General features: G+C 38.4%; 1 protein-coding gene across 1 annotated transcript in view; it reads right to left on the bottom strand.

Moving 5' to 3' along the window:
• Positions 1-13914, bottom strand: part of Rit2 (Ras like without CAAX 2) — a 331595-nt gene extending 317681 nt beyond the window's left edge. Inside the window, exon 1 of the mRNA XM_052155647.1 lies at positions 13812-13914. Coding sequence (XP_052011607.1) covers positions 13812-13914 — 103 coding nt within the window. The remainder of the gene's footprint in view (positions 1-13811) is intronic.
• Between the last annotated feature and the right edge of the window lie 3079 nt (positions 13915-16993).

Here is a 16993-nt window from a genome sequence, read left to right as displayed (position 1 = left end):
AATGTTGGCTGTATTGTCTTACAGTTTGATGGTTTGTTTCTTGGATGCTTTTAAGAACTTTAATTGCTTTGTCTACAAAATGAATCTTGCCCTCTTAAGTTTCGAGTTCCTTCCAATGTAGGTGAGACGATGACTTGCTGTGATCTTCTTTGTCTGACAGTCTTCATCCCCACCTCTTGATTGCTCATGAAATTTATCAGAACTACAATTAACTCAGGGATAAGGATTTTCTTTTACTATAACAGGAAATATGGAAAAAAATTGTGGCTCAGACAGAATTTGGTATCACAAGCAGTCTACCTCCGCTATCCTCAGTGTGGAACAAGAAACAAGCACTTGTTAAAATATTAATAATCCCCTTGAAATCAAAACAATCAAAATTGAGAATGTTCTGTAGGCTTATTCGCAAAGGTTTGCCAGAGTCTTCTCCCCAGCAGCTTAGGAAAGACTCAAAAGGAACTAGTTTGGGAAATAAAATGTGGGTGATTTTCAGATTATATGCATTTGTATGCCAGATATTTCACCCTCTGGTTTACAAGAAATATGCACAATGACTGACCCTGGCTATCTTGGGTCATTTGTCCTTTCGCAGTTTCTATACGTTTCTATCTCACAGACTTTGTCCACACAATGACCTTGGCCTTTATATGCCACTGAGCACCGTGAACATGAGAGTCCTTCATACATATGGGCAAGTTCACGGCTGCCTAGAGCCTTTCATGTTTGCCTGTGTTTGTTGTAAAAGCCCTGGGCTGTGCTTACACAATACTGTTAGTTTGTAATGTCTGTTTTCTTTCCCTCTGACTCTGTCTATGCCTACTTAAACTCTGGAGTATCATTTAGTTTTATTTTAATACTTATACCTGGTGTCTTCTGCTTTAAATTACTTCAAAGACAGAAGAAGGGAATTAAACTTATAAATATTTTTTGAGGATTTATTGCCATGAATATCATAAAAGAAGGAAGAGTCTATAAAATTTATTTCTTACCCTCTAAGGATTTATAATCAAGATGGAACCACACAGTCTAAAGAGATAGCAAGTTAAATAAAAAAAAAACTCAAACTTTAAATAACACTTTAAGACCATATATCAGGCACCAGGAAAGCCTGTGCAACTATAAATACTGTCGAAAACAATAATAAATCATAAAGACTGTTAAGTGTTTAAGAGAGAGCATTAGACTAGAGTCTGGGAAACCGATGGGAGTGAATGGATCGAGAGCCAAGGACCCATCCACGAGGGCCCACCTCAGGAAGCATTCTTATGCCTGGTGGCAGGTTTCAAGCATGGCTGCTTCAGCTTGTTTCTGAGTCTTCTCACTCTGCCCTTCCAATGCTCCTGTTTACTCTTCCTCTCACTCCTCAGCTGACTCCTCCTAACTCTGGCAAAGTGTCTCAGTTTTCAGCTCCTACTTGTCTCTGTCCAGCATGCTTACCAGTGCCTTCTGACAGGGCCGAGCTCCATCTGACTAGCTCTAAGCATGCCTTCTTTTTATTTTATTTTTTATTCACTTTATGACAGCAGCCTCCTCTTTTCCCAATACCTCATCATGCAGATCCTACCCCCATTCCACCCTCCCCAATTCCTTTGAGAAGGGGAAGCCCTCCTCTAGGCATCACCACACGCACTCCTCCCTGTACAGGTGCACCCTCCCCCACTGAGGTGGGGATATATATATGGGTAGGCAAGGTCCAGCCATGCTCATTCTTTCTTTGGTGGTTCAGACTCTGTGAGCCCCCAGGCATCCAGATTAGTTGACTCTCTTGATCTTTCTGTAGAGTCTCTGTCCTCTTTAGGTCCCTTGATTCTTCCCCCAACTCTCCCATAAGACTCCTTGAACTTCCTCTTATGTTTGGCTGTGGGTCTCTGTATCTCTTTCCATTGACTGCTGGGTGGAACCTATCAGAGAATAGTTATGCTAGACTCCTGTCTGCAAGCATAACAGAGTAACAATAGTGTTGGGGATGGGTTCTTGTGCATGGGATGGCTCTCAATTTGGGGCAGTCATTGGTTGGCCTTTTCTTTAGTCTCAGCTCTATCTTCATGAACATCTTGCAGGCAAGAGACATTTTTCAGTAAAAGGTTTTGTGCATGGGTTGCTGTTCTTCAAAGACCTCAATGTAAAATGAGATACTATAAATCTAAAAGAACATAAAGTGGGGAATACCCTTGAACTCATCAGTACAGGAGACAAAACACAAGTGGCTCAGGCTCTAAGATCAAGAACTAATAAATGGGACCTCACAGAACTGAAAAGCTTCTGTAAGTCAAAGAATAAAATGATAGTCTACAAATTAGGAAATGATCTTCACCAACCCTATATCTGACAAAGGGATAATATCCAAAATAAATAAATAGAAGTTAATCTAGCAAACAACCCAAATAACCCAATTAAAAAATAGAGTACTAAGAGGTCTGAATCTAGAATGGCTGAGAAGTACTTAAAGAAATGTTCAAAGTCCTTAGTCATCAGGGAAATGCAAATCAAAATGACCCTGGGATTCCACCTTACCTCTATCAGCTAAGATCAAAAATTCAAGGGGCAGCACATACTGGAAAGGATGTGGAGAAAGAGGGACATTTCTCCATTGCTGGTGGGATTGCAAACTTGTTCAACTACTCTGTAAATCAATTTGGCAATTTCTCAGAAAATTGGAACTATTTCTACTTCAAGACCCAGCTATACCATATACCCAAAAATGCTCCACAGGAAGGACACTTGTTCAGCTATGTTCTTAGCAGCTTTATTAGTAATACCCAGAAAGTAGAAACAACCTAATTGTCCCTTAACTAAAGAATGAATGAAGAAAGCATGGTTCATTTACACAATGGAATCCCACTCAGCTATTAAAAAAAAAAAAAAAAGGACATCACAAATTTCACAGACAAATAGATGGACCTAGAAAGTATGGCCTTGAGTGGGGTAACCCAGACCCAAAAGGATATGCATGGTATGTACTCACTTATACATGGATATTAGCCATAAAGTACAGAGTAACCAAGCAGTAATCAACAGACCCAAAGAAGCCAAATAACAAAGAAGGTTCCAGTGGAGAATGTTTGAATCTTTCTCAGAAGGGGAAATAAAATAGATATCCGAGATGGCTGGAGGGAAGGAAGTGGGTGGGAGAGGGGATGGGGAGGAGAGTCAGGTGAGGGGGAGTCAGATGTAGGGAGAGGAAATGAGAAAGAATGGAATTGGATGGAGGAGCAATCTCTAGGATACACCAGAGTCCTGGGACAGGAGGAGGCTGCAAGGGTTCTATGGGATCCACTCTGCAGATCCTGAAAGGGACACTTCCTGTAGTCAGGCAGGACTCAGAGGAGGATGTCTTTTTTGATGAATGGCAAGAAGCCAGCCTTCACTTAGTCATCAGAAGATCTGCAGGCTTTGGGTATTAGGCCATGGACAGTGCGCAGAGGTGAGATGGTTCAAGGAATGGTGCTAAAACTCAGAAGGAAGAAACAAAGAAATATGCAGAGGCAAATAGGCTGGCATCGTAGGAGAAGCCGGGAGCAGGTGTGGAAGAAAAGAGAAGGGTTAAAATATGGTGGGTGGCTCCAAATTCACTAAAGTCATAATTTCAAATGAAAATGTATATGTTTCTAGATAATCTTTTTTTTCTCCCTAGAGAAAAAACAAACAAAAAGAACTTCATGTGCCTGTAATTTACTAGTTTTCCTGCAAGAACAAGGAAACATTTTATTATTTAAAATGTATAAAAAACAACAAACAGACTGAAAAGATTAATTTCGTTCCATGTTCAGCCACAGGTATGATCTATTAAAACCCAGGGCCTCTCTAAGCACTTTCCGCTGGTGTACAAGTGGTTATCTTTAAATCTTTCCTCTATCAGTAATGGAGTATGTGTATGTGTGTGTAGGGTGTGTGTGTGTGTGTGTGTGTGTGTGTGTGTGTGTGTGTGTGTGTGCGTGTGTGTGCGTATGTGTGTGTATGTGTGTGTGTGTATGTGTGTGTGTGTTACAAGTAAATTACCATAAAGGATTGTTTCCTAGAGTAACGAGCACCCCACTATCATTATTGTCCCTGAAATTACCGCTTACAGAACAAAGCTAGAGATATCAGTATACGGTTATGATAGAGAGCCATGAAACAGGGAAGCTCAATATGCAATGGCAGATTCACAATATCCAACCCAAACTTCGTTTTCCTAGAACTCATCTAAACGGGATCACTACCTGACCCATGCTACAGAGATAAACTACCTAAGCCTAAGTGTGATGTGAATGGGGGAGAAAAAGAAAGGAGGGGAGGGTGAGGAGAGGAAGGCAGGGGAGGGATAAATAAATGAGGAAGGAAGCAAAAGAAGGGAAAAATTAAGAAGGGGAGGAAGAGAGGCTGGGACAAAGGAAAGACAAGTTTTAATGAAGGTTTGGCATTCCCATGATAGCATGCAGCTTATACTCAGTATTTTCCTATACCATCTAAGCCAGAAACTCTGAGATCTCTATAACTAAGCTGTTTCGAAGAAAATAAAGACTTAAAGTGTTTAATGGCCTAAGTGAAATCAACCGCTAGGAAGAGTAAATAGTTAAAAGTGCACTCACCCATTTTGTTAAAATCAGAATTCACTACTTAACTGTGTCCCTGGTTTTTCTCTTAATAATCTATGAGTGACAGTCATTTTGGTGGCTGTTGTTGCTCCATTTTGCAAAGAAGATAGCACAAAAAAAATGTGAATTTCCCAGGATATCCAAATCCCCAACACTCATTTCTATATTGGAAGCTTGTCCTGAAAATTAAGGGGGAACGAGAATACGGACTGGCAAAAGGTATGGACCGTGGCTGAGGCCTTAGCTCAAGTATTCTCATCTTCTTCAATTTTACCCCATCATCAACTAGGATAGGGTTCTGCCTTCAACGTAAGACTTCCTACAACCCCTGGGGTTTTGTGTTTACCACACATGAGTAGGTAAGATATATACAATACTTCAAAGGGCTACCTCTATGGGGGCTACTCAGACAAAATTGAAAGAATACTAATATAAAAAGAGAGTTCTTTTGTGTATACAGAGAGTTTTACACACACACATACACACACACACACACCCACACACACACACACATGTACTTTTATTGCTCAGTTTTGAGAAGATTAGGTTGAAATAAGAGCTGGAAAAGGATTCTTAACCATTTATAGGTGACACTCCAAACATGAATTTTTCTATGTAGTGAGTTGTCTAATCAAAGATTCTCTCTATTGCTGACACGCCTACTTGCATGGTAAGATCACTAATTTTCTATACCATTCCATTTTAGTTTAATTAAAGATATTTTAGTAGGGACAATAGACCTCACTTTCTTTCATTTCCTGTCAGTACAGTATCCACAGTGGGGCCACTCCACCCTTGCCTTCCATCCCTCGTACACATCAGAGACGATCAATATAGATTACCATCCCCCTAGGATCCCTGGCACTGCAGGCTACTGAAGTGCTGAAGAGCTTGTGGAGATGGAGCCAAGTCTGTATTCCTCTGGTTAACCTGTGCTGTCTTCTTGTATTGAGCTCTGGTGCAATGGAAGTGCAAAGCTGGTAATGTGCTACCGTGAGTGGCAAAGGCAGGTGACTGGGGCCTTCTGAAAGTACCAAGAAAAACAATGACTCAGCTTGGCAATTCACCAGAGAGTGTTTATAAGACAGCACCAATGACAGCATGAAATAGACGAAATCATAACAAACAAATTCAGTATGAGCCCCCTCTCTGCACCTCAGCAGAGGGAAAACAACTACCCTCAAGAACAATTAAAAATTCAGCAAGTTACAGTGATATAATCACAGCCAGTCGCTGGTAGCACTCAGCTATCTCCATAAGAGAATCAAAATTCCTGCTGGGTAACAAAAAGTGAGATGGCCTCTTGGAAAGAGCCATCATCCAGGATTCCAGAAAACTTCTGGTGTGAAGACCACAGACGCATGGTTGGTTAATCTGATGAGTGACTCCAACTCCTTCATTTCCAGCACTTTCAGGGTGACACACTGATATCATTGTACGTGTGACATTACAATTCTTTTTCTGCATCATTGTAATTATAGTCCTTCGTGTAAGGTCAAGGTTGTATCTCATTCTCAGTAATACCTAAGGACATTTGACTTGTCTTGAAGTACTCCCATGCTCCACTGGTTCTACTAAAATAATGAAACAAAGAAAATAGTCTCCATCTGCAACTTCCTTTCCATATTTGTATATATATTGAGATGTATCCACAAATATGAAAAAAGAAGTTAAAGATATAAAATATACTTTCTTATTTACATATTATGTAATTAATAGATGCTAGATAGGTAGATGATAATTAGATAGATAGATAGATAGATAGATAGATAGATAGATAGATAGATAGATAAAGATACGTCAGTATTTCACAGTTTTAGTCTGATATTTGCAATGCATTATTTTCTTCATTAAATCTGAAACTTCCCAGTAAGGTCTCATTTTTTCAGTTAACTTGATTATCTCAGGCTGAGTTATCACTTTTTCTCTACGTATCCAAGGCTCCAGAACTCCCTCATACACCAAATGTTGGCTTTGATGTCCCTTCCCCCCACATTTTCCAACTTCATTTGAGTAAGGGCTCCCTTTCCTGCTGTTAGAATAGAATGTTGGACATGTCATCTCCGTGTACATGTTTTCCCAATGTCTAGAAGACAATCTGTGAAGATGCAGTTGTTAACCCTCTCCCTGAGAAATGAAATTAAACCTTTCGATATATGTGCAGGCACTTGGGTTTCTCATTTAATCTCTAGGTATCTTCCAGCACATTGTGAATTAATTTTAGGTGAGTCTCGGTCTTCTCATGCATAAAATTCAGATTGTTATAGTTTCCTACCAAAATCAAAATAAGTAGCATGTGAGGGCTGGTGAATATGCTAGGCTGTGGGCCATCACAACAACACACTACTGGTATATTAAGAGTCATCAGTGCATGAGAGGTTGAGGGACTGGTACATCTCCATCCATCTCCTGTCACTTGTCTAATAAAGGCTTCGCCCAGTACTAGCTCTCTTTCATAAGTTTAATCTCTGTAGAGTACATATTGTCTGGAAATAACATCAGTCATTACATTTCACCTGAATTGTTTCCAGACATCATTTGAGAGAACGGATATTAATTTCCTCTTTCCCACAGATCTTTATGTGAACCTTTTGGCTGGCTCTTGTGGTAGCACAACAGTAACTGATGGTCTGCATCACAATTAAGGTAAAACAAGTACAGTTGTGACAGAGGCCCTGGAATTTTAAAATCTTTTTATTTTTCCCTTACTTTTCTGTGCCTTTGCAGAAACCATAGCATCACACAGGATGATGGTGACAGTTGTTTAGCTTTCTTAGACCCAAAGTTTTGCATAAAAGACTGAACACAGAGCCTTGAAGTGATGAATCATGTACTTGGCCTTGTGTCCTTATTTAATATGTCAAACATGGGCTCATTTCTACCTGTGTATAGGAACTCAATGAGGTTGAGGATATACGTGTGTGTGCTGCCTTCCAACAACCCCTTACTTTTCTTTTATGGAATCTAATATGTGCATATTTATGCACATATGTATAAGCATATATATGTTTATATGTGTTTATATAATATCTATATACACATATACATGTATATATGTGTATTTATATATATTGTGTGTATATATATGAGAGATGTTTCCTTATTACTCCTAGAAGATACTAGTTTACTAAGATCACTTTATGAAGGATTATGATATTTAAATTTTTCTTCCCTTTGCATATATTATACTATTTACTAAATTGCACTACTCATCACTTTCCACACTGTTTATTCTCAATGTCCCAAATGTCCTACACATTATGTAATACACACAGGCTCTCTATGTTGTGATATGTGCTCAGCTCTCATATCCAGATATAGACACCTTTGAACATGAACTACCTGTATCAGGAGTCCAATGTTATTTTATACTGTGTGTAATTTTCCATCTGTAAAATTGGTGCAGCCTAGAGGTCAAAGACATCATGAAAAATCCATTTTATGAATAAATTATCTGCCTTCTCAATGATTCCTGTTGTGTTTCACACAGACTTGAATTTGAAATATATATTAAGACATAGTTCTAACAAGACAACTTCAATATATGTCTTCATAAAATTACAAAGTTTCTGTAAGGCAAAGGACACTGCCAATAGGACAAAATGGCAACCAACAAATTGGGAAAAGATCTTTACTAATCCTACATCAAATTGAGGGCTAATATCCAATATATACAAATAACTCAAGAAGGTAGATTCCAGAGAACCAAATAACCCTATTAAAAAATGGGGTGCAGAGCTAAACAAAGAATTCTCAACAGAGAAATATGGGATGGCTGAGAAACACCTAAAGAAATGTTCACAATCCTTAATTATCAGGGAAATGCAAATCAAAACAACCCTGAGATTCCACCTCACACCAGTCAGAATGACTAAGATCAAAAACTCAGGTGACCGCAGGTGCTAGCGAGGATATGGAGAAAGAGGAACACTCCTCCACTGCTGGTGGGATTGCAAGCTGGTATAACCACTCTGGAAATCAGTCTGACAGTTCCTCAGAAAAGTGTGCATAGTACTACCTAAGGACCCAGCTATACAACTCCTGGTCTTATACCCAGAAGATGCTCCAACATGTAATAAGGACATAGGCTCCACTATGTTCATAGTGTCCTTATATATAATAGCCAGAAGCTGGAAAGAACCAGATGTCCCTCAACAGAAGAATGGATGCAGAAAATGTGGTACATTTACATGATGGAGTACTACTCAGCAATTAAAAACAATGAATTCGTGAAAAGCTTTTTCTAAGCTAGAAGAGAGTGTGATGGCTCAGCAGCAAAGAATCAGAGGCCAAGGTGTGCACACCTCAAAGCTCATTGGTCTAATCCAATTGTTCTGGTTTCTTTGTTTTCAGTTATACTCACAATACATGTCACACATGGGTTTGCTCTACTCTTATTTGCTCTAACATCATCAGGTACAAACACACAAGCCTTTCATCTGCTCTTTTTTTAAATAAATAATAGCCTCCTACTTGTATACTATACATTCTTTTTCTCATTTTTATTCTTAATTATTTTCTTTTTTTAGAGTATAATTAAGAAATTTGTCCCTTTCTTTTTCTGCCCCCAAACTCTCTCACATTCCCCTCCTTAATCTCTTTCAAACTCATGGCCTCCTTTTTATTAATTGTTGCTGCATTCATATATATATATATATATACATATATATATATATATGCACATTGCCAAATCTATAAGTACAACCTGTTCATTCTGTAATGTTACATAATATATCTTATATACTCCAAGAATATACATATATATATACACACATAAACAATTACCAGTATAATGTTGTGTGTGTGTGTGTGTGTGTGTGTGTGTGTGTGTACAGTTAGTGTGCTCCTCTAAGAAGAAAGCTACTTCTCCTATTCTCAGTATTTCTTCATTGCTGATAGTTCTTTGTGTATCACTTGATTTCTTCATAAGCAGTATCCATATCATGAATCTTAGCTCAATTATTGTGAAAGCAGTTATTGCTACATATGTGGCCATGTGTTGGTTAACTACCAAGATACCATCTAACAAGTGTGTCACTTGGCATTCTTCAAGTATCATGAGTATATACACATTAGCTTACATAATATATCTTACATATGCCAAGAGTATCGCATATATACATTTGCATATGTATACTTATTTAAAATAATAACAAAAATTTAAGGTAAGAAACATAAACAAATGCTGGTGAGACTGATGACGATCCTATCTGCCAAGGCTGAAGATCTGACTTGGATCCCCAGTGAAAAGAGAAACCTGATGTCCACATGTTGTCCTTTGACCACCAAACACATGTTGTGGTGATACACACATACACACATACATGAACAAATGAATGAATGAATGAATGGAAAAAATTAAAATATCTGAACTAGTAACATAATAGTTATTTGTTTTATGTTCTCTATATAATTATTTATGTCAGTATTGTTTATATTGCATATCCCAGTATCCGTGCAAACACATGAATAAAGCATTGTGCTATGATATTAGGATGACTACGTCAGAAGGGCTATTTAGCTCAGTTGTAATCTCATGTCACCATGGAGCAAGAATCTGCTACAGAACACATGACTGTGTTTCACTAACATGCACCCAGTGTGATGCATGTAAATACCAAGTTTGATCATGCCATGCTGAAGCAAGCAGTGCCCTCCTCACTTCATGCTATCCTCTTTGTTTCCGTGTGTTCATGTTCATTTGTTCATTTGTTTCTTTGTTTTCCTGTGTGACAGAAACATCTAAAATCACTGGTTTCACAAAATCTAGACACGATGTGATAGCATTGCCTACATTCTTCTATTAAATCTACAGACCGCATCCTACAGAGATGCTACTTCTATGCTTATTGTGTGGCTCAATTTTCTTTGTGTCATCCTCTGTAAAGCCAACGGTAGAAAAGCACACAGTATGTAGAGGGAGTTGTGTTCTAGATACAAATTATCTTCCTCCCCTGTGAGTAACAAATCTCTTCAACTCTCATTCTCTCTGTTATTTAAATATGATGGATATGTTATTTGTTAATTTTTTGTGCACTTGAGAACATTATTCAACAATATTCTGTGATAACTTACTATATAAATATGCTTACATTTTTATATTTATACATATTAAATATTTTGTATAATATTAATTAGATCAATTCAAAACTCAAATTGGCACAGACTTGGAGTTTTGGTATAGATGGTTAACATTGATTGTTATAAATTTAAAGATAAAATATTGCATTATCAACAGTCACATTTTCTTTTTGGTGGTGACTAAAAGAAGTCTCTGTTCTTCCTCATTATAAGAAACACATTGTAGCAGAGTTGGATGAAGTGCCTTGGAAATCTGTTTTACTTATTCTGACTAGGTAAAAGTTGTTGCGTGATTTTCAGTCTATTAACTGGAGATACACCTTGTTACATTGTGAGGAGTAAACATAAGCTTCTAATATGTGTTACCTACATTACTACTACTGGGTTCTTCCTAAGTGTCTCCTTCCTCCATCATTTCTCCTGAAGATCTGTGCATAACAGAAGCTCAATAAATTTTATTGTTTACTCCAGGCAGTGTTGGCACACTCCTTTAATCCCAGCACCTGGGAGGCAGAGGCAAGCAGATTTCTGAGTTTGAGGCCAGCCTGGTCTACAGAGTGAGTTCCAGGATAGCCAGGGCTACACGGAGAAACCCTGTCTTGAAAAGCCAAAAAAAAAAAAATTATTCACTTATATTTTGAAATTTTCCCCCACAAAACCTACACATGGTAAATCTTGTAGAAACCATTACTTTAGCAAAGTAACAAGTCTTTTCAAATGTTTGGGCTCATCACAGTGTGTCTCCATAGTAAAGCATGGACTGAAAAGCAATGTAATTTCTCAGTATGTATAAAAATTCTCTAAAATTGTGTTCATCTAATAATTTTGTGGCAGTATATTGATTTTCCTGTCCTAGTTCAGTGATGACTCTGGCCTGGTGCTCAGAACTGTGACTAGATAACAATTTTATGTGGCTTCCTTAGCTTTTGCAGAGGGGGGTCCCTCCCAAACATCCTCACACAGGACAAACTGGTGAAGGTTGGATAATCCCAGAAATTTCTCTATTGGTTGAAATCTTTAGCCACATGGAAAGTGGCGTATAAAGACATTTTAGTTTATTTGAAGGCAAACATTTTGACATGAAAAAGGTTAGTGATGAGATCCGTGGTTGAATGTTTATGTACCAATAGCCCTAAATAAACGAGAGAAGAAGTTAGTTCAAGAGCGAGATTTGATTCCATCATTATAAATCCCAAAGGACATTCTGCTGGTGTGGAAATATATAATATCCTCTGAAGCCTTATCCACCATGGCGTTTAAGCAGAGAAACCACAGGGATACCCTTTTCTCCTCACCTTCGAAAGGCCAGCTGCCACATCCTGTCTAGATTACACTGAAATTTTTTGCTCCATTACTGGGTGATAAATGTTCTTTCATGCAAACTGAAAATAAAAACAACTTGAAATTTTCCAGCTATTGGGATGATAAAAGCGAATTATCAGTAAAATCATCAGGAAGGAAGGTCAAAGGGACCACTACTGCACATCTCAGAATCACAGAGTGAATGGCCTGCTGGCAGCAGCTTCAGCTCAGAGAGCCAGGCCTAAGACCAGGACACAGGCTGAGAAATGGCTCTCTTTCCACATCCCTCACATCCTGTAGAGTCAAGGCAACATCAGCCAGCACCTGAATGGCATGTAGATGCTCAGACTCCTGCCGCATCTGCCTCAGCTCACACACCGCCAGGGCAAGGCTCTGACGCTGATGGCCCTCAACCTCTTTAGCGTGTTCTCTCTCTCTCTCTCTCTCTCTCTCTCTCTCTCTCTCTCTCTCTCTCTCTCTCTCTCTCTCTCTCTCTCTCTCTCTCTCTCCTCTCCCTCTCCCTCTCCCTCTCCCTCTCCCTCTCTCTCTCTCTCCCCCCTCTCTCTCTCCTCTCTCTCTCTTTATATATATGTAAAATCATAACCTTTTATCATTTCTTTCTCTAAATCTACACATTTATTTTTCTTCTTAAGCCATAGCTTGCTTAAACAGAAAATAATGTTTTAAATTCCTCATTCATAGAGTTCTAAAGGTTTTCATTCCATACGTCTTTCCTAGATGGTTCCTAGATGGCATGACTCCCCTTCCTGTTACACAAACCCTTTCCCACTGATCCCTTGTATACCTTATTTGGATAGAACAGGTTTCTGTCTATTATAATTTTCCTCACCTCTTTATGTTTCCTGAACATGATAGTTACTCATCTCTTCACCTCTCACCTGTCTCATTCCTGTTAGAAATTTGCTTTTCCTCAACTTTGAATCTTATTTCCATTAATTAAAATATTGAATATCTTTAGTAATATTCGTTCAGGCTCACTCCAAATAAACATACCATTCCTAGTGGGGATTCGTTCTTGTTTGGTTGACGTAATTATTACCAGCCCAGGTCCTATCCATAACCAAGCAGTGAGATGCTCAGCCTTAAGTGTCACTGGGTATCTGATATAGCTGGTGTTTTAAACTCCTGTAAAAACAAACCATTGGCATCTCTGCTATGCTATACCAGCATGAATTTTCAAACCTTCATCTTAATACCTCATACTCCTTCTCGAAGCTTCTTTTAATTTGCTTACCCACTAAGAGTGGTTTTACCTGCCACCCAGAGCAAATAAATAAATAAATAAATAAATAAATAAATAAATAAATAAATAAATAAATAGAATTTTTCTTTAATACACTATCATTTTCAAAATCCAGCTTTTCTAATAACCCAAAGCCTACGTGTGCAATCGCAGACACAGAAAAGCAGAGAAGACAGGACCTTTTTCACCAAAATACAAGCAAACAACGTCACTGAAAATACTGAGGGATGTACCTGCGTTTGTATCTATCTCTTTTTCTAAATATCCATAGAATTTCCGTTTTCATTTCTGTATTTTTGAGAATAGTAGAACATTTCACTCACATGGGGCTGTCTGATTTCATCACTAATTTAAAGACCACATAAACCCAGAACAAATATTACTCAGCATAAAATCAAAGGAGCAAATTATCCTCTTAAAGTTCTGCGCATCCTGGCTGCGGTCTCTGAATCCTCCTGATTCAGGAGCTTCCCCTTAAGTCTTTACTTGTAATCACCCTGCCAGATGCTCTTCTGTTAACTGCCATGGTCTATACAGCTGCCTGTATATAGACCGCTCCTCCCCCCCTCCGGCCTTTGGAAACTTACCGCTTTTACCAACGCCCCCTGCGCCCAGCATTACCACCTTGTACTCTCTGGACCCTCCCGAGGAGCTGCTAGGGCAGCAGTGGGCTTCGTTTTCTACTTCCATCTTACTCGGGGGACCCGAGGAGGAAAAAAAGGAAGAAAAGAGTCACCGTGTCAGGTGCTTGCTCAGATAGTAAACAACTCTAAAACTGTGTCAAAGGAAAGCTTTGGTGCACGACAAGAACCATCAGCGACAGGCTGCCTGCTGGTCCTCTGCCGGAGCGGGTCTCATAGCAACCACTTCAATTGCTTCCAATAAAAATCTGGCTTTACCTCCCCCTCCCTCTGATCCTTCACTGTTTCACATCTCCAGTGATCTCGCTTGTTCATTCTGGTTTTTTCCTTCCCTCTGCGTTTTATTTCTTCATTGCTTTCTCATTTTTTTCCTGCTTCTGTGTGACCCCCCCTCCCTAGCTGCAGCAGAGGCGTTTTTAGGTGCACATACATTTGACGTCATTCCAAACTGAGGTGAGATTTAAGGGCAGACGCCATCTCACAAGCTGGCTTCTGTTGCTGCAGCTTCAGAGACATTATTTTCTTTTGATTGGAGTCGTTAATCAAAATATTTCTGTGGCTTTTATCCTTGCTATCTATCCTGATCACCTACTTTATGCAAATCAAGCACAAAATTAAAGAATAATTCAGGCACATAAGGGTGAGTTTTTAGTGTTGTTGAGATAATAGCTAAGAAGGGGTAGCCTGCATATTGTGCAGTGGGGGCCCTAATATAGGGGGATAACTGAATTATCTCACTGTCATGTCAGGAATATGAATCATCCTTATTTTTACCAAGTTATTAGAAACAAAGCAGAATATAAGGCCCTAGCAAACATGAAATAGATATACAATAAATATGTTTTCAAGTTGTATAATAGATTATAGAAAAATCTAGGTTATTCTGTAGAAGGCCAAAGTCTTCCTCATCTGAATTCTAATAACCTTTTCCACTGTAATCTGAGTCTCAGAACAGTTTCAGCAATCTCTAATTGCCATAGTCAGATTATTGAGCTTTCTATTAAGATTGAACAAGGCTGGACATAGTCAAGTGTTTCATGAACAATGACTTGTCTTTCTAGGTTTTAATCTCATCCATAAAGAGACCATGTTTAACTGGCTCTGTATATCACGGATAGGCAATGGAGTAACGGGTTCAGCATGTTGAACTGGTTGTTGGAAAGAGACCGAGAACACCACAGTCACCGGGTCAGAGTCAAGGGCTTGGTGACTTTATTCTCAAACTGGCTCAGCCTAACTAATTCAACTGATTTTTCAGCAAAAGGGCATGAGAAACCCTATATTCTCAGTCCAGATACACATAGCTATATGATGTCAAATTATTTGGTTTTTGTCTTGAAGCATAATGCTGACAGCCAACTGTTTATAAATGTATACCGGGGAAAAAATATCTCTCATGGGCTTATGAAAGTGATAAAACCTTTTTATCTTTTAGTTATTTGTCAAGAGTTTGATTGAATTATTATTGAATGCGAGAGTTCTTTATGTGCTCTGGATGCCATTATTTTATGCATTTTATTGGTACATAACATTGTATGTAGTTCTGTTTCATAGAGACATGTTCAAGAGTTTTGGCCATAGTCATAGTTTTGGCAAACCACATTTTATCCCCTGCCTTTAATCCCTGCCTTTTTCTCCTCCCTTCTCCTAGTCTTTTCTCTGCTTTCATGGCATTATATATAATATACACACATATACAAACATATGTATGCAAACATATATATATACAAGCATATATATGCATATCTATCTTATATATATGTATATATGCTCCCTGCAATATTTTACTCCCATCTGTGGATTTCCTTATAGACTCTTTAAAGGAACAAGAGCTAGAGGGGGGAAAAGGAAGGAGTGAAATGATATGATTATATCTCAATTAAAATATATTTTTAAAAATACAAAGATATCTAAATGTTATTCAGTTTATTTTACAGTTGTTTTCTTTTGGGACTCGGCCATGGGACTTTCCCAGTGAGTCTGTTCCCAGTACACAATCTCATTCCATTCTCCTTCCACTACAGTTCACTCATGACCAAGGTCTCTTAATTTCTGTAGTGATCTGGGACTAGATTACATTTTCCCTTGAGCTACAGAGGAAATCTAGAGTTCTCCTGGATGTGCCCATGAAAACTCTGCTTATATTTTAAGTTCAGCGTGTCTAGAAAGACATCACCTTAGACCTCAATAAATGGATTTGACATTATCATCAGTTTCTGTAAGCGCATTCAGCACCTTCCAAGGTCTAGTTCTAGTTTCACTTCCCCTTATATTTGACTTTCATGACCTGAAGACTCTGCAACTTACTCTCTCATAACACACAAATAAACCTATCCACATAAGCCATCATCTAACAGACCATGCCGACTCACATTTATATATCAAATACAAAATCATACAAGCCAATGATTTCCAGTGTCCCATTCAGACACAACTCATTACCTGAGTCCACGCTCAAACTTCGTCTTCAAGTAGACTTGAGTCTGCAGAGTAGACTTGAGTTACTTGACTTTCTCAAAGCCATCAATTCTGTGGTTGGATCTAATAAAGAAGTATGGCTATATTATAATTATTTATTTTTTAAAAACTAAAATGCTGTCATTCAATGAAAGAAAAATATAAACAGCATGTAACTTCAAGGTCATCCTGGTTTTTGCGGCTACCTCTGCTGTTAAACTCTTATGATCGTGAGCACACAGCAAGCTTTTTGGCTGGCAGGCCTAGTGTCTGCTGCTCAGTTCTCCATACCGGCCATACTGATTTTTGGTTATTGACAGTTCTGTCTTTGGTCATCCACATAATTCAGAAGACTTATTCTGATAATGGGTAAGAGAAAGAAATACATAATCTTGTTTTTCAAATTAAACAAAGTAATAGCTTGCCTTGCCAAAGTGGCATGTGAGCCTTTGTGAGAAGGAATTATAGCTAATAAATTGGCCTTCCTCTCTATTGTTGATATCTGTCTATATTCCTCACCTGAAAATCATTAGCATTTCCCATCTCATATAGAAATAAAAACTAAAACATGAAATACAGAAAGACTTCTCTAACTATGACCTACTCTATCTCTTCTTTTAAATTCTAAGAGTACAATTGTCCAGTGTTACTAAGGACCATAAATCCTTATT

The sequence above is a fragment of the Apodemus sylvaticus genome, chromosome 13 (assembly GCF_947179515.1).
Source record: "Apodemus sylvaticus chromosome 13, mApoSyl1.1, whole genome shotgun sequence".
Lineage (NCBI taxonomy): Eukaryota > Metazoa > Chordata > Mammalia > Rodentia > Muridae > Apodemus > Apodemus sylvaticus.
Note: the sequence above shows the minus strand (reverse complement) of the source record. Positions and strands in the feature narration are given on the sequence as shown.